This window comes from Lissotriton vulgaris, chromosome 1_1 (assembly GCF_964263255.1).
Source record: "Lissotriton vulgaris chromosome 1_1, aLisVul1.2, whole genome shotgun sequence".
NCBI lineage: Eukaryota > Metazoa > Chordata > Amphibia > Caudata > Salamandridae > Lissotriton > Lissotriton vulgaris.
The window spans coordinates 1,293,962,665-1,293,981,946 of record NC_141685.1 but is presented as its reverse complement, the minus strand read 5'-3'; the positions used below and the strand labels follow the sequence as shown (position 1 = coordinate 1,293,981,946).

Sequence of the window (19,282 nt, the reverse complement as noted above, 5' to 3'; positions counted from 1 at the left end):
GTGTGTGTCTGGGGTAAGGAGAGGTGGAGAAGTGGGCATGAGAACGGGGGGATCGAGGTGTCTGGAGAGGGTGGTGCAGGGTTTAGAAGTAGTGTCAGGAGAAGTAAGAGGGATGGCTGGGGTAGAAGTAAAAGGAAAGGATTGGTCAATTTTGGAATTTTTTTCGGCGAAGAAGTGGGATTTCATCACATCTAGCAGTTGAGGACAACAGGATGGGCGGTGCAGTGGAGGTTTGGTTAGGAATTATGTTGACTAGTTCTCTAGGTCAATTTTTGGTCCTATCAAGTTGGGTACGGAAGAAGGATGCCTTTTCCTGAAAACTTGTTTCTTGTCTGCTGATCTGGCTTCTCTAAGGAGTGTTAGGTTAGCAGGAGAGGGAAGATGCCTCCAGGTTGTTTCCATCAGTCGAAGAGAACGTCTTTCCTTATTGAGCTCAAGGTTAAACCAAGATTTGGAAGGTATATTCCTTTGATTTTTAAGTATGGTTGGGGAAGTTTGGTCTAGGACATCGGTAACGGCTTTATTATAATGCTCAGTAAGATCATTAGCATTTTTAGAGGGAGGGGTGAGGCACAGTTGGGCTTGGAGTTTGGACTCAAGAACACCAGGGGGGATCTGTTTAAGGTTTCTGGTACATTTTTTGGGGTCGGAGGGGGAGGAGACGTGGTAGAAATGGTGAACAGTATGAGGTGGTGATCAGACCAGTCAATAGGGATGATGTTGGTCAGGCAGGCCAGAAATGAAGTCGTCTAGGTTGGCTCCTTTGGTGTGTGTAGGGACCTGACAAAGTTGCTGGAGGTCATTAATCTCGAGAAGATTGGAGAGGAGGGTGGTCGTGGGGTCTTTGGAGACATTTCAGTGGTGGTTGAGGTCCCAAGAAAGAGATTTCTAGAGTTAGATATAGAGGATTGGGTGAGAAGGTCAGAAGGTTCATCAATAAAGGGATGAGGATCGCCTGGAGGGTGGTAGATGGTGTGCAAATGGATAGGGAGGGAACCTTTAATTATTAGTTCAGCTTCAAGGTATTCAAAGGAGGAGTGGTCGGGGTTGCTAACTATGGAGAGCTGAAGTTAATTTTTAAAGATTATGGATAAGCCACCTCCTATTCTATTGGGTCTGTCTTTCCTGAGGATAGAGTATCCGGGGGAAGAGTATGTCGAGCATGCTCGTAGAGTAGTCATTAAGCCAGGTTTCTGTGAGGAACGCAATGTCAATTGATTAGCTTAGAATGGATTCAGAGATTCCGATGGCATGTCGGACAGCAGATCAACAGTTAACCAGCATGTAGGAGAGGGGTTTGGGAATGTTTTCAGGGGGAGGGCCGGAGTGGATAGTGGTAAGTTGAGGAGGTGGTCTAGGGGAGGAGGAAGAAGGGGGATTCTGTTGGTCCTGAGGTTAACAAGGATGTTAGAGAGGTGGCGTGGGGGTTATTGATAGTTAGCTTGGGCAGGTACCAGTTGCATAGTTCAGAAAGGTCGGAAGGAGAGAACTGGTTCGAAGTGCGGCGAGGCCTGTGTTGATGGCAGTGGAGTGAGGTAGTATTCCGAGGAAGATTATAGTTAGAGAGGAGTTTACAGTTGGGAGGGGGGAGGGGGGACCTTGCCCAGAAGAGTGGGGAGCTAGAGGTGAGGGAATTAAAATCACCGCTAAGTCTGTAGAGTTCCTTCGTTAACCTGGAGAGGACCCACTCAATATTGAGTAGATGCTGGGTTAAAGGAGTGGGGGGGGAACAAGAAGGGGAGTGGTAGGGATGTTCTGTGTTGTCGCTGGAGGGAGGTGGTCTGTTGAGTGTTAGATGTGTGGGACCGGTGGGGGAGGGGTGAGGAGAGATAAGGCTGTGGGGCACAAGACGAGGTAGGAGGGGGGCAAGGGATTAACAACATCAGGGTGAGAGGATAAAAAAGTTACAAGGGTGTGAAGAGTATGGATAAGGGTTTCGTCGGGAGCTAATGGTCGAGTGGGATTGGGTGGGAGGGATGAGCGGTTCATGGTTGCATTGGGTGGGTGGGTTGAGGGGTTAAGGGATGGAGATGGAAAGGGGGGCATGGACAGGGAGCCAGGGGGGAGGGTAAGGAAATAAGTTGCAGTGGAATGGAGGGAGGAGGGGGGTTACAAATAAACTTGGGGGATGGGAAGGATGGGTTGTTGGAAAGTGGGAGTGATTGGGAGTGGAGGTGTGCAGGGGGTTGTCAGGAGGTGGGGGGACTTTAGGGGGAGGGGATGATTGGGAGAAGGGGATTGGGAGATGGTAGAGGCATTGGTAACTGCAGCAGATAGGGTGGGGGCACAGGTGATTGGAGTGTGGTGGAAGTAGGGGTAAATAGGGGGTGGGGGACTCTAGGGGGAGGGGATAATTGAGAGAGGGAGAATGGTAGATAGGATTGACATTGGGAACGGCAGCGGAGAGGGAGGGGGTGGTGGGGCTTGGAGTATGGTGGTGGTAGGGGGATGGAGAACGGGGTAGGGGATAAGGGTGAGAAGTGAGGGGGTTGAGCTGAAGAGTGGGCGGCGGGTTAGGAATAGACTTGCCTAAGAGGCGAGACAAGGAGCAGAAGTGTTGTTTGAAGATGAAGAGGTGGGATTCTGTAGCTTGAATGAGGATGTTACCGGATTTGAAAATGGAGATGTCATTGCCATTTAATCTCCTAGAGCATTGGGTATTGGATCTACCCCTGAAGTCATTCTTCCTATCATTCACAAGTATCTTAATCTTGGCACAAATGCATCCTATCGAAATTGTGCTCTATCTAAACAATTAAGAAGGTGCAAGGACTTTGACATTTTCAAGTTCAGATTACATAGACTTCACGGATACACAGGACCCTGAAAATCAAAGTTGTTCATCTGACAGCTGTGATCAGTGTTGTGGTAGATGCTTTAAGCTGCCCGAATGTCGATTTCTGGTCTCCACAAATTGATTTTTTGCATATGGCAATAAATAAACTCAGATGTGATTGAACCGGCTAACAAAATCACGCGATCCACCACGTGTGGTAATCACAAGCCAGTAGATGCAGAACTGAATAGGTGACGAGGCAGGGTAGGACCCGTGACAAAATATGTCATATTGTTGGTCCAACTGGCCATGCCTTTTTAGGTCGAGCCTAGTGTTGCAGTGCGCATGCGCTGCTGGCTCTGTGAGGCATGCTATAGTAGGATATAATGTGAAGTGCTGTGGCAGCCTCGCCCACTCTCCGCCCATATTTTTCATTGGCTGGTGTCATTGTCCTTGGTAAACGCTGGCTTCCGATTCCATATGAGGCTTCCTAGTCACTCCTTGTTACCGTCCTGTCTCCTTTTGTGACCACCATAATGACTGGACCTTTTACTTGAGGTGCTACACGGTCAACTTTATGTAGTCGGTGAGCACTATTTTCTTTCAGGCGCACACTGCTCAGCAGTGGGGCTTCTTCCCTCCTCGGTGGCCGGCTGCGGTGCGTGTCGCTCGCTGGCCGGAGGTGGGCTCGCTGTTCCGGCTGGACACGCTGCCAAGAGGAGAGGCGCGCTTACTCCCGGAGGGAACCTAGGGCTTGGAGCCCCCCAGGGGCATGCCGGTGGTCCCCGTCTTGTGGCCACAGTCCCTGCGGCTGCCTCACGCTGGGCCAGGACCTCCTGATAGGTCCTCAGCTGTGGCCACACCGCTATGGTCGCGCCGACTGCAGACCCCTGGCCGATGACTTCATCAACAGCCCTGGCGTATCACCGCACCACCAGTTCAGGGCAGGAAGCAATTTGAGGCACATCAACAGTCCGCCATATGGCTGGGCACCTACTGCTCCGAGGATCACCGAAATGACCTCCAATGGTGCTAGGGCCCGCAGCTGCAGTGCTTATCTTCCATGTCAGCCACAGTCCCCAATCTGTGGTCGCCGGAGGTCTCAGCTGCCACAGCAGTCACGGCAGACCCCACAGTCCCCCCGGCACGTAGAGCAAGCTGGGACAGCTGTGGAGGACAACAGCTGTGAGGGTGCAGAATAAGACACTGGGCCGGACCAGAAGCGTGCAAAGCTTCTGTTCATGGTGCCTTCTTGGCCACACACCCCAAGAGGCAAGATTCTTATTATACATAAAGCAAAATTTTGGTCTTTTAAATCAAATTCACTTTTTTTTGTAGAGCAGGCGTGCTGAACTCACATTTGAAGCTTCTCTCATATATGATAAGGGATAGGTCTCGCATGTGCTAAACTTTAAGCTATTGCATTGCAATAGCTTAAACTCTCGTTAATGTGAGACCTATTGTATTGCAAATGCTTCATTTTTGCCGTATTTGAGATTTCACCTAGAGACTCATGTTAATCTTTTCTTTCACGAAACTACTGTAAAACCAAACAGTGTGACTACAGGGCGGCCCTCTCCCTCCCGCTCCTGAGAAACAAGGAACCCAGCACAAGTGGGTGCATGCATGAATGTTTGATTCACTTTTAATATTCTTTGAGTGATGCCTGAGAGTGTGAAGTAAGACTGTACCTGATGGTCTATTTGCCTAAACAAATCATATAAGGAAAAACGGATATATAGCTCTGTCTTTGATATAGGAGGTTTCTAGCACTAAATTAGCACAAATAAACTACTAAGGCTATTAAGAATAATATAATGCAAAAAATTGCATGATACACAAATTTCTCTTCCTAAATTCATGGGAACGATATTGTGTATGATTCCGAGGGAATCTTGAGAATGATGTCCAAACACAAGTACTCCTTGACTGTATGATGGGTGGTGAACATGAACACTTCAGTATCACAGCTAAAATAGCATGCACTGGGTGATGATTGCCACGAGTGAGGACCTTCATGATGGGATTGGAAATGACACATGGGATGTCATGAAAGGAAGCATTATGGTTGGATTCCGAAAGAAGAAAAGGGCAAGTATATTCACTGCCCAAGCATGCACTAGTTTGCATGCATCACATATAAATATATAAAAAATAGCGTAATGAGCTGATCACCCCGATGAAAGCCCTGGTAACTACTTAGGCCTTCAGAGTAGGGCTGGAACATGTTGGAAAAGACTCATAGGACCATCATATCCTAAACACCACTTGTAATTTTTTAGTTTCAAGATCCTGACTACTCCACAAATAAAGGTATACCTTGAAGCATTAGAAGGAATTTTAATCTTTAGTTATACCTGCTGGTCTTTTTCTTTTAAGAGCTCCCTGGAATACAGTTGAGCCCACCCTGACCTTTAGGAGTCAGGGTGAACTCGACGATGAAGCATGACACTACTAGAGTGTGCAAGGGTTATTTTAAAAAAAGGAATTATTTCCTTCCCCGCATTTAGAAACACTGTGTCCTTGTGAGGAGAAACATTTCGTAGCACGCCACATCTGGCACTGTAGGAGGGATACTTTGAGTTGTATGTATTTATAGATAGGGAGGACGTATCCCCTTTCTTTCCTTTCCGACAGTCAAAGGGCCTTTCTACCCTCCAGATTTGAGAAGCCCCCCCCCACCCAACCCCCCAGAACTTAGTTGGTAATTAATTAAAATGTTCAGACTTTACATCCAGATGCCACAGAGTTTGGTTCAAGATCTGTGACTTTTGGGCAACTGGTTGCAGAAAGTTATTTAGGCCTTTTCTCCAACATGCCTGTTTCTGTCATTCATCACTAAACTAATTTATACCAGTGCCATGATGAATCTGATTTGAAATTACACCAGCAGTGTTGGTTCCCAGATCTCCTTTCGTTGTCAGAGATGGAACAACTGTAGCTCCACATCAAGATTCTCTGCTCTATCATTCTGAAAGCTGGCATCTTGGCTCCTGAATTTCTCTGATTCATCCATCTGAACTGGGCCTCAAGACTATATGGAAATCCTTTAAGAAGCTAAACCCCCATTTACCAAATCACCATATTTCTTCGACTCAATGAGGTTCTGTGCCTGATGCTTGCAGACATTTATTTCTTGAAAGAAGCAGTACTGTCATACGTTCTACACCTGGCATGGTGTGGTCCACAATATTCTTCCATCAGGATACTACTTGTAGTCACCAATGCTAAGAAAAAGCCAACACCAGGTTTTCTTTTTCACTGTGTCAGTGAGGACAGGTTTCTTCAAAGTCATCAAAATGATTTTCTTCTCATTCAGCCCATCACACCATCCTTTATAGAGCTAATCTTAGTTCTATTCATTTTGAGCCCAGGCATAAAGGGTCATCACAACATTTTTCCTGGAAAGCAGCCTTCATAGAGATTGTTACATTACCTTATAGGTCAAGCTTAACAGTGCTTAATTTGTAAAATAAAATAATAATAATAGGTGCCAGGGCCCAAGGTATTTCACACAAGGCCATCTAACGTTCCACTTCCCACAGCCCTGGCCAGATCTGCCAAATTCCACTTCCATCGACTACTCCCACTAACCATCACAATTTCAACTATTTCATCTTACCCAATGAAAATTTCAGGTCCCCCAGACTGTGATAACGGCCAGTGCGACTTGGTATTTTCTAAAATGTATATTCAGTTGTTAAAAACTGTTGTTGGTGTGCTCTGATAAACAGAAAATCGACAGACATCTCTACCAACTGGTGGACTGTCAAGCACCGGCACAAATTGAGCACTGGCAAGATCCAAGTCTTGTGCTTCCTTCCAGATACTCTACACATTATGTACAAGAATAGAGAGTTTAAGAGTACACATCCCTTGTTTCTTCTGTAGGTGCTATCACATTTCCACATTCATCACAAAATACCTCTTCTCACTTTGTTTCAAGACCCAACCTCTCCAGCAGAGGGGTAATTCCATTTAGCGTGAGAAGGATGTTAGAATATTTCCTTTGAAAGAGATTAGAAAAATGCAACACTTGCTTACAAGTTGTGTCCCTGTTGGAAAAGGCCTAGTCATTTCCAAAGAAACCACATCTGGATGGAGTGTTTCATCTGTAATTCAATGTTATGAAAAATACAAAGCATCTTTTGGATGAAAAAGGGCTCAATCCAAAGAGGGAAAGCAGTCACCACATCCTTTCTCTACAATGGTAGAACACAAAAGTGATGGTGGAATCCATGCAAAAAGTGTCACCCACTGTCGTTTACTAGGAGCACATCACTGACATGATCTGTTTTCCTTATGCCACTCCAGACAAGGCTCAGCTATATGTAAATCAGCCTTGGCCCTGCTCTAGTGGGAACAGTCTGCAAGAACTACCAGACCAGGTCCCCTCCAAATGAAAATAAGATGCAACCCTGTAGGAGGCTACCTTAGTATATGATGCATACTTATTTAAGTGGAGCACCTTGCACTAATCCAGACAACTCTTATGATGATTTTAGTGGGCTTAGACAGCCTTATAAAGCTCTCTAAGTGGTAGCTGTGGAGAAAAGCCTAGTCCAGAAGGAGTGTGAAGCAGCTTGTTTTACCAGTACTAATCATATAGCATAGGCTAAGTGAAAAAGAACCACGCAATGTAGTTATAAAAATATGTATTTATTATAAACACTCACTAACACATTGCAATATCTCCTCCCCAGAGATATTAATCCAATACACACAATAGTTCAGTAACAGAACACGTAAGTAAACAAATACACAGTGGTCTTCAGGGGTAGACCAAACCATATACTAATAAAGTGGTATGTGAACCCCGAACTAAGTTGAGACTGGACCCAGAAGACTTAGAAGAGCTGGGGACTCAAAGAACAACCCAAGGTAAGTATCCAGGAACTGAACGGAGGCTGTGTGCAGAGAGGAAACACAAGATCATGCTAAATACAAGTCAATGTGGAAGTCGCAGTTGCAGTTTTCAAAAAGGAGGACCCTAGCCTGAAGTCCCTGAAGAAACCCGTGGAAGATGGGAGGTTGGAGAGTCATCCTACCCATGAATACCCTGGGAACCAGGATACCTACACCAGGGAACCTCGGTGCATTGTTGGAAGTGATGTCAGAAACCACCGTAGACCACAACAGCCGCTGCCCGTGCAGATAAGAACGGTGGGGTGGTGGGGCCGGGTTTGGACGGGATTTTGACATACAACCACAAGGGAAAATTATTTATTTATTTAATTTCCCCTCGTGGTCGTCTGTTGAATCCCCCCTTCCCCCAACCCGGCCCCAATGCTCTTACCTGCACAGGCCATGGCTGGACCACAACGGAGGACTTTGGTAAAGATGCCGCTGGCGAAGAAGATGAAAGAGTCCGGTGGAACCCAAGGGTGGATTCAGGAAGAGAGGTACCTGCCAGCAGAGAGGACAGAGTCTATGCCACTCAGGAGTGGCCAGGAGGCACGGAAGACGAATGCCCACAGATGTCGGAAGATGCAGGAGAGTTGACGGTGACCTTGGCGCTGCAGTTGTGTGGACCAGGCAATGCAGTGGAACACCAGGAGCTGTTTACGAGCTGTTACACGTCGTATGTCAAGAGCTAGGGTGTCAGTGTCCGGCGGGAGCGCCAACAAGCTTGGCATCGGCAACAAACATGGCAGACAGAAAATATGCAGTGTCGGGACCAGCAAAGTCCAATGGACCCACCAAGTACAGGTAATTCAGAGCAAACAGGGGAGCCCACTGGAGCCAAAGAGGACCCCAGGGGGACCCACAGACTGGAGGCACAGGAGTCGCAGGAGGACCTCGAGCAGCTCACCAATGATGCAGGCCCACAGTGCAGTGGATGCGGTGAGGACGAAGATCTTGGTAGCAAGAGATGCTGGAGGCTGGAGCTTCTCGGAGCTCTAAGATCTCTGGAGAAGAGAGTCAACAAGCCTTGGCAACGACAAGGCAACGCGGCGCACAGGGGTACTGCTCCAGCGGTTCCGACAAGGGGACACTGGCTTCAGGCTTGCTCTGATGATAGTGCAGGCCTCAAGGGAGTTGCAGAACCCCTACCTGTGTTGATGAACCTTTCGGAGTCCGTGGGAGCTCAGGAACAGCAGACCGGTCAGCTTTGTTGTGGTGCCTGTAGATGCAGGTGAGTGACACCTTCACTCCAAGGCAGATTCTTTCAGGTATCTTTGATGTCCACAGGCCTGGATAAGAGCCTGGTTGGAGCACAGGCACAGACATTTTATGATGTTGTGGTATGATTCCAACATGTGTGATACCAAACATGCCAGGGTTTGTTACAGCCAGTTACAGCCAGTTAGCCATTGCGTAATAACCCATGGACACTCTATGTATCGTAATGACTGACGCACTTACAACGCCTGGAGAATGGACTCCGAGGATTGGTGGGGTTTCCTGCTCATGTAGGGGCACCTCACACTTTTAACCAATCACTCTGCCTTCAGGATTGTAGGACCTGCTTTCGGGTGACTTATAGGTTTTAAGTGCAGTGTCCTTAGATATAGGTAAGCCTATATCTTTCATATGTGGTGCTAGCACCAGCTTACACAGGTTGCAATGGCAGACCTAGTCACAATTTGAGTCGCCACCCATGGGTGGTATAATACATGCTTCAGCCCATGGGGGACCCATGGTGTACTTCTGCCCTGGGTAACATAGTATCATATACTAGGAACTTACAAGGGTACACCAATAGCCAGTCTGGGGGTACCTAAGTACTCACCATGGTCCAATTTAGGGAGGGAGCACAGAGAGTGGACTCCTGATTAGCAGGATTCCAGTCAGACAAGTCAGAAAACTGAATGCCACCTGCAGAAAGTAGGGGTAACCATGAAAGCAGATCCTACTTTGCTACAAACCACAAACCAGTTTTAGGCATCTATGCTCAATTAGTGAATTAAAGATTGAGTTGTGTGGCACAGCAAGCAGAGGAACAGACAAAATGATGGATGGAATGTTGCACAATGTCAAAACATTCACCCCCAGTCACAGATCTGGGTTTAATCCATCGTTATTTTGCTCACCAAGCCACCCCAGTTCATACATAGCCATATGCAAATCAGTCTTCACCCTGCGCCTCATGGGAACAGTCCAGACAGAACTGCCAAGCCATGTCTTCCCTGGACCGGAATCAAGCATCCTAGGACCGGTTTCTGGCTATCCGCCTTCATCAGCCAGGATAGCTTGACTCCAGTGGCGTAGTGAGCAAGGTACCCACGTCTGGGCATACCCTTCCCACGTAGGGTGAACAGCAAAACACACAAGATAATGGACGGAACGTTGCACAATGTCAAAAACATTCACCCCAGTCACAGATCTGGGTTTAATCCATTGTTATTTTGCTCACCAAGCCACCCCAGTTCAGACATGGCCATATGCAAATCAGTCTTGACCCTGTGCCTCATGGGAACAGTCCAGACGAACTGCCAAGCAGAGGGCCCATGACAGGGCATACTTATGCAATTAGAGCATCACACTAAAAAACAAACCTGATGTGGAATACTTACAAAATGTCTGAGCTACTGGCATCTGATCTGAGCCAAATTTCATTCCATAATTTTTTTTCTTCAGAGTAAGCCACTTCAACTCTGTCCTACCTTCCGGGCAGGTCCACTCTTGATGGGGAAAGAAGGAACCCAGATCTGTTTGGTTAAAACGGCAGGGTCATGCCTCCACTGTTCCCCTTGAGATTATCTTGTTAAAAGCAACAAATGTGCCTTTCTATTCAACTTTTCACTCGGTTATGGAGATGGGAAGATTACTTATAATCCTGATTCTTCTTCCTAGGAATCCGAGTTAAAGTCAGAAACTCCCCCACCTACCGTGCAGTGCCCTGGATAGTATTTGGGTTACCTAAGCATCCTTCTGAAATGTACAAATGAACTGAAAAAATGTCTACTTGGGCGATGGAACTTGTCTGATTTGTTTAATATCTGTTTATTGAATACAAACAAATAGGAAATTACATCTGTCGCAAAAGTTGAGGAGCAATTGCTGGGGGGCGCTAGACAGTGGGACCCAGTGAACAATCGACACAAACCCCCAGCAAACGGGAAGAATCCAGTAGGAACTTGTCTGTTTTGAAGGTGCTGTGTTGGATATTGCACTTTTTAAAGTAGCTGCCTGTCTACTCACATTTACTTTCATTTTGATTATTTTTCCTTTTAAATGGATTACTAATCATTGAATGAAAAGTCTGGTTCGACCCCAGTGACTATTTAATAAGAACAGGCTTCTTTTTCAAAGCAAAAATCAATCGGAATTTAATTAATGTAGTCCATATATAGGAAATTTAAAATATTGATTTTTGAGCAAAGGTATCCTTTTGTAAAAGTACATGTGCGGACTATTCAATGTTTGAGTTCAGTGAACATTACAGTAACTGAGAACGAAGTACTATGTGCAAAGGAGAATGCTAGTTTATTTATTTATTTATTTATTTTTTGCAATTTTTAAAGCGCACAAATACCCGTACGGGTGTCTCGGCGCTGGTGATCTCAGAGCTCACTAAAGTATGACGGGGGAGTTAGGAGGAGGAGAAGAGCCATGTTTTGAGGCTTTTTCGGAATTTAAGAAGCGTGGGAGCGGATTTGATATGGAGTGGGAGGGTGTTCCACAATTTAGCTGTGGCTGTAGTGAAGCATCTGTCTCCCCAGGTGGCCTTTCTTGTCCGAGGGACATTCAGCAAGAAGGCTGCGGAGGATCGTAGAGTCCTGCGTTGCTCCACTGGGCGAAGAGCTTCTTTTAGAAACTGTGGTCCTGTGTTATTCAGGGTCTTATAGGCTATACACAGAGCCTTAAATTTGATTCGACTCCTGATTGGGAGCCAATGGAGCTTTTTGATGTGCTGGGAGGTGGATGTGAATTTAGGAATGGAAAGTAAGGTTCTAGCCGCCGCGTTTTGCACGGTCTGTAGTTTGTTGAGAACCCCTAGCATAGACACTTTCTGAAGGCATTTTTAAAGCTTATGTAGTCTAGCTAAGTGTTGGTTAAAACATTATATTTTGTACAAATTGTAAAGGAATATTGGAGGTTGTCCCCAAATAATAGTTTGAAAAAAAAATATTCTCAAAGCAGGGATCCGCTATATTAATGGCATTTTTGTGACGCACTTGTTGCTTTCCTGTCGCCTTAGCTGTGAGGATACACTGATGGTAAAATGTAACAGCCTCATGATATCACCCATGGAATCTGCATGGTTAACCTGCAAAATCTTTACAAAATTGCCCCAGCACTGAATTGACCAACATCATCAATAATTACCCTAAAAATTATATTATTGTAAGAATGATTCACAATGAGCTGGGAACTGAAGAAACAGATAGATTGAGGGTAGTAGTGTGTATTCTTCTGCATCAGAGTGCACACAACAAAGTGAATGAGACACCCGATGGCAAATGTTCGTTGTTGGCATCTTTGTCATTGGGGGTTGTGGCCACTGGAATGACAAATATGATTTCGGTGACATAGAATAGGAATACCCAAAACAACTGCTAATGGGATATTATTGATGGATGTCATTATGCCCCCGTTTTGCTGATTTTCTCACGTGTTTTAAGGCAGGTTGTATGCAAGAAAATGTGCCCTGCTCTTCCCAAACCTGCGAGGCAGAGATTGGGCTGGACTCCATTCTGCAATGTTCCTGCTCCAAGGATCTATGCAATGGGAACATGGGCCCTGGAAGCCCTGGGGAGGAGAGCAGCAATCAAGGTGAGTGTGTGCATGCACCTGATGTTATTAGAAGCCACTTAGAGATGCGTTTATTGCAAAAGGGGTGTGTGAAAAACAATTTGACAGCTGCATGTTGTGTAAATGGAAGAGCCTATCAAGGCTTGCGTCAGCTATATGACTCTTGGTCAGTTCTGAGGGTCTGATTTATAGATGGGCCACCAAATCTAGTTACCCTCTGCATTGGCGAGTGCTTGTGGATTGCAGTGGAACCAGCCTCAGTGGCAGGAGCGGTTTAGAGGTGGACACTTCTAGTTGGTTGCAGGTCGAACATGCCATGGCAGCATGCTGGAACTGCCTTCACAAATGTATGCCTGGTAAATGTACCACTAAAGTGGGTATGTATTTCCAGGCCACACTTAAAACACCTCTGATTTGCAGAAAGTCCTGTTTGAGGCATGTGAGCTGTCGATCGTATACTGTAGCATAGATCGCTATCTGGTGTTGGGCTCGGATGTTTGCACATTGTTATTGTAGAAGTCTTTGTAGTCACAAGATGGGTGACTCCTTTGGTTAGTAGTGCACATGGGCATCGACTCCATCTACAGATTGTTTTTTTCCGCCATTGGGTTCAGATGAGACTTGCTACCCTCCGGCTTGGCACTGTGTTTTCTCAAAGCGCAATCTATCATATTCAACGGTATTGTCTCGTTCGCGTGCCTTCGATGAGCTAACAAAAATCTCTCGAATCCGGTTGTCGACACTGGTCATTGGGCCTATCGACACCATTTGGGCCTACGGCTAATGGAAAGAAATCTATTCAGAAAATGCCCCCAGTGTGGAGCTAAATTTCCACAGTGACCATCACTAGGTCTGCAACCTTTGCCTATCGCCAGAACACGAGGACAAAGATTGCCAGGCCTGTGCCTCTTTTCGATCGAAGAAAACCATCCGTGATCGCCGGGCTCGACGGCACGTCATGCTCAACATGCTGCACGGGTGCTGGAAAACATCTTCGATGAAGGCCCGATGTTCCAGAGGCAGAGGATTCAGAGGAGCTCGAGATCATCTCCGAAGAGGATGACAACGGGTTTGATGACATCACTCCAGGTCAACGAGTGAGTACAAAAGCCCCTGCTCCTGCCCCATCAGAAAAGCAAAAGGCTCCAGTCAAGACTTCACCTGCAGGCCCTAGTTGAGAACAGAAGGACACTTCAGAAGCCCCGCCTCCGGGCACGCCTCCGAAGAAAAAAGAAAAGCCTTCCGGCAGCTTGGGACCAAGCAAGCCACATATCACTAGCCGTAAACCACCTTCGGTGCCAAAATCAGGGATACACCCCATTCCAACAAAGGCCTCAATACCGAGCCCTTCGGCACCAAAAGCCCATAAGGCCTCAGAACCGGACAAACACCAAAAATCTTTGGCTATGAAGAAAACGCCAACTTCGAAGCCGTAGTAGCACAAAATTCCTCCCAAGGCTCCAGAGACCAAACTAAAGCCCAATCCGAACCGAAAAAATCAGCCCGAAAACAGACGTTCAGGATGAACTGTTTAGACCAGATCCTATCGACCCAAAGCAAACCATATTTCAGGTGGACCCTAAAACAGGCCATAATATCAGTATTCTAGCAAACTAGAGGAAATCTGATGCCTCACATACACCTGAGGTGCCTGCTAAGAAGAGAGACTTTGCAACTTCACCAATAAGACCCTCTTCTCCTATTCTTCCTGCTAAACCTTTCTCTCCTATAAACTCTTCTATATAATCTCCTAGATTATTTCCATGTTCACCCTTATTACCACAGGATGATGATGATTTAGGGGGTGGGGAGGAACACTGTTATGATCCTGTAGATGACCCTAATGACAATAATACTACCCCTCCACAGGATACATGGAATGATTATGACTATCCTGGAGATCCTCCAGACATTCCTGATCCAGATGCATACCCATCTAAGCCATCACCCCAAGACGACAATATAGGATTTAGCCAACTTATTATTAGGGCTACTCAATACCATGGTGTGTCACTACATTGAGACCCCATGGAAGAAGATTTCTTAATGAACACTTTTGCTCAGTCCCATAAAGTCATACATACATTGCGCATGCTTGAAGAGGTAATTAAACATGCACCTGACATATTTAAAGACCCTGTCATGGCCAGGATTCCCAATCCACGCATTGAGAAAAAACATAGACCTGCCCCTAAAGATCCCATGTACATCAAGGCACAACTCCCATTAGACTCCTTGGTAGTCTCCAATGCAAGAAATTGGCTAATTCCTAAACCTCTGGTGCTGCACCACCCCCGATAAAGAGTCTAAACTGCTGGATGCATCAGGTAAACGTGTTGCTTCCCAAGCAGCCAATCACTGGAGAATAGCCAATGCACAAGCTCTACTTGCCAGATATGACAGGTTCGCGACGATGAGCTTGAAAATCTTATACAACACTTACCTGACCAATACAAAGCCAAGGCCAATGATTTAGTCCAGTAGGGCAAGTTAATTACAAATGCCTCCATCAAATGTGCCCTTGAGGCAGCTGACACTGCATCTATATCTGTCAACACTAGTGTCTTACTCCGCAGACATGCATGGTTACGCATTTCCGGTTTCAAAGAGGAAGTGCAAACAACTATTTTAAATCAATCGTTTGATCAGGAACACCTCTTTGGGCCAGCTGTAGACACAGCTCTAGAAAAAATTAAAAAAGACACTGACACTGCTAAATCTATAGGAGCATTTCAATTTGAGACAACACAGGGGTACTTTCATCGCTCCTTCTATAGGGGCGGATCCAAAAACATTACCACAGAGGCTACAACTTCCTCCTATAAAAATCCTACACAAACATCCCCCAACAAGGGATATTTTAGGGGTGGGTACAGGGGATATAATAACAAGGGGAAAGCAGAAGGTTACTTCAACCAAACCTCCCCTACTATCAAACAATGACTTCCCTCCGCTTCCTCCAGACCATTCCACTCAGGTCGGAGGAACACTATCACAGTTCCTACCTGTCTGGAAGAACATCACCACAGACAGGTGGGTGAGACAAATTATCCAGTATGGTTACTGCCTGGAATTCTCCTCTATCCCTCCTCACAGACCAACCAGACAACGGCCAATGTTCACAGAACATCTTACGCTTGTAAAGCAAGAGGTTCTCTCTCTCTTGAAAAAACATACAATAGAACCGGTTCCTCCACATCATCAAAGTACAGGGGTTTATTCACTTTACTTTCTCCTCCCGAAGAAGGACGGTACACTTAGGTCAATACTAGACCTCAGAACCTTAAACCTGTACATACAATACGACCACTTTCACATGGTCACTCTGCAACAGGTCCTTCCACTGCTCCAACAAGGTGATTTCCTTGCCACTCTAGATCTCAAGGACGCCTACTTTCACATTCCTATTCACCTGGCTCACAGGAAATACCTACAGTTTGTAGTGGACGGTCAACACTACCAGTTCAAAGTCCTTCCATTCGGAGTGACAACAGCGCCCAGAGTCTTCATAAAATGCCTCGCAGTGGCAGCAGCCCACTTAGGAAGACAACACATTCATGTGTTTCCTTACCTGGACGACTGGTTCATAAAAGCCAAGTCACACATAGATTGTCTACAAGAAACACACAAGACAATCCAGCTGCTGCACGACTTAGGGTTTACAATAAACCTTACCAAGTCACATCTTCAACGATCCCACACCCAGCAGTATCTAGGTGTAATTATAGATACTTCCAAGGCACTAGCATTCCCCAATCCTGCCAGGATATCTAGTATGCTAGCTCTCATAACAAAATTTCAACCACAAAAATCACTACCAGCTCGAGTTTTTAGGAAGCTCATAGGGATGATGGCCTCTTGCATCTTAATTGTCCCTTACGCAAGACTCCAAATGCGTCCATTACAGGAATGTTTGGCACATTGGTGGAACCAGGCTCAGGGTCAGCTTACAGATCTGGTGTAGGTGGACAGCCGCACACATCGCTCTCTGCAGTGGTGGAACACACAAAATCTTTCTAGAGGGCGGCCGTTCCTGGACCCGGTTCCACAGACAGTGCTAACAGCGGATGCATCCCTCACCTGCTGGGGAGCTCATCTCTTAACCCATACCATACAGGGTATATGGACCCCTCAACAAAAACTCCTTCACAACAATCTTCTGGCGTTACTGGCCATATTGCTCGCTCTCAAGTCATTTCAGGTACACCTCGTAGGCAAAGCTGTCCTCGTCCAGATGGACAACATGACAGCAATGTACTACATACAAAAACAGGGGGGACACACTCCCTACAACTTTCACAACTAGCACAAAACATATGGAGATGGGCCATTCCTCAAAAGATATACCTCTTAGCAGAGCATCTACCTGGGACACACAACCAGATAGCGGATCTGCTCAGTCGTCAGCAACAATAGATTCACGAGTGGGAACTTCATCCCAAAGTTCTTCATTCCTTTTTTCAGATGCGGGGCCATCCAGACATAGATCTGTTTGTCACACACTAAAACACAAAATGCCCAAGCTTCGCCTCCAGTTATCTACACCCACTGTCCAAGGGCAATGCAATATGGATGAACTGGTCAGGCAGATTTGCATATTCTTTTCCGCCTCTCCCACTCATTCTGCTACTAGTCAGCAAGGTAAAACAACAGTCTCTCACAATGATCGTAGTTGCTCCAACTTGGGCCCGGAAACCATGGTTCACAACACTTCTGGAACTCTCAGCAGTTGCACACCATAAGTTACAACTTTCCCCAAAGCTTTTCACACAGAACCATGGAGTCATAAGGCATCCAGATCCAGCTCCACTGAACCTAGCGATCTGGCTCGTGAAGCCTTAGCGTTTGGATACCTCAAACTCCCACCAGACTGCATGAATGTTATCAAGGAGGCTAGACGTCCTACTACTAGAGCTTGCTATGCAGCTAAATGGAAAAGATGTGTGATTTACTGCAATAACAACATAATCAATCCATTAGATGCTTCCATTCAAAACATTATTTGTTATCTCTTGCATCTACAAAAATGTAATCTAGCATACACATCCATAAGATTACATCTTGCTGCCATATCAGCTTACCTGCAGAACTGACAACAACTGTCATTATTTAGGGTTCCTGCCATTAAAGCATTCATGGAAGGTCTCAAAAGGATAATTCCTGCCAGAATTCCACCCTCTCCAATCTGGAATCTAAACATTGTCCTTACCAGGCTCATGGGTCCTCCATTTGAACATTTACACAAATGTAGGTTGCAATTTCTCACATGGAAAGTAACCTTCCTTGTGGCCATCACATCTCTCAGAAGAGTTAGTGAACTCCAGGCATTAACCATACAAGAACCATTTTTGCAAATACATAACAACAAAGTGGTTCTTTGGACAAACCCTGAATTCCTACCTAAAGTAGTTTCTCCATTTCGCCTTAAACAGTCGGTTGAGCTCCCAGTCTTCTCTCCTCAACGAGACTCAGTAGCATACGCTTGACGTTAAAAGAGCTATTCTTTACTACATTGACAGAACAAAAAGTTTCAGGAAAACGAAACAACTTTTTGTAGCTTTCTCACCACTACATAAGGGCAATCCTATATCAAAATCTGGAATTGCCAAGTGGATTGTTAAAAAAATTCAAGTATGCTATCAAAATGCAAAGCATACATTGTAATTCCCCCAAAAGCGCATTCCACACGCAAAATAGGGGCATCTATGGTATTCTATGGGAATATCCCCATGGATGACATTTGTAAAGCAGCAACATGGTCTACAACACACACAATCACTAAACATTACTGTGTGGATGTGCAAGCAAAACAAAAAGCTAGTGTAGGGCAAGCTGTACTAAAAACATTGTTTCAAACTGATGCAACCGATACAGGTAGCCACAGCTAAGGCACAACTGCTGTATAGTCTAAGCTACAGTATACAATCTACAGCTCATATACCTCAAACGGAAAATGCTACTTACCAGTATGCATCTGTTCTTGGCATATAGAGCTGTAGATTCATATACGCCCACCGCCTCCCGGATACATGTGTCTGTTGCAGTAATATCTTACTTAGATACATTTCACATGGACATCTTTCTACTTCTATCTAACTCTATCACCACCCTTTATGGCGAAAACGATCTGAGAGGGAGTTGATGCCCATTTGCACTACTAACCAAAGGAGGAGTCACCTATCTTATGACTACAAAGACTTCTACAACAAAGTGCAAACATCTGAGCCCAACACCAGATGGTGATCTATGCTACAGTATACAAATCTACAGCTCTACATGCCAAAAACAGATGCATACTGGTAAGTAGCATTTTCCTTCCCTGTGGTTTGTGCCATATCACTGTGGTTTGTGCATCGATCTTACGCAGAAGGGATGCTGCAGGAATAGTGTTAGCCTTCATAGGGAACCCTGAAATGGCGGGAGTATCAACACCCTTTCTATCTGAGTTATAACCGTCTAATGGGTGTTCCTAGCGGCGGATTAGGGTCTATGCCAATATCTATTCTCATGTTCACTTCTCACTTTTTCATGTTCTGTAAATGTTCTCACTTTTTCATGTTCTGAAAATTATATGTCAATTGGATTGTGAAGTAAAGGGAAATGCATTTTCTTTGGGTGAGCGTCCTGCAGTCGGTTTCCTCTAAGTGTGATGGGTCACTCACTGGAATCACTTTTCTCCCATCAATGAAATTTTCCAAAGAAAATGAAAATATAAATAGAGTGATCTGCCTCTATACTGTCTGATATAGTACATTGTGAAGGTGATTGTGGCTCAGAAAGTTGTTAGCCGAGGTTTCTATGAATCAC

General features: G+C 45.6%; 1 protein-coding gene across 1 annotated transcript in view; it reads left to right on the top strand.

The window, feature by feature from the left end:
- The window catches only part of AMHR2 (anti-Mullerian hormone receptor type 2), a 976,241-nt gene that overhangs the window by 224,506 nt on the left and 732,453 nt on the right, over window positions 1–19,282 (top strand). Inside the window, exon 3 of the mRNA XM_086936519.1 lies at window positions 12,350–12,496. Coding sequence (XP_086792645.1) covers window positions 12,350–12,496 — 147 coding nt within the window. The remainder of the gene's footprint in view (window positions 1–12,349; window positions 12,497–19,282) is intronic.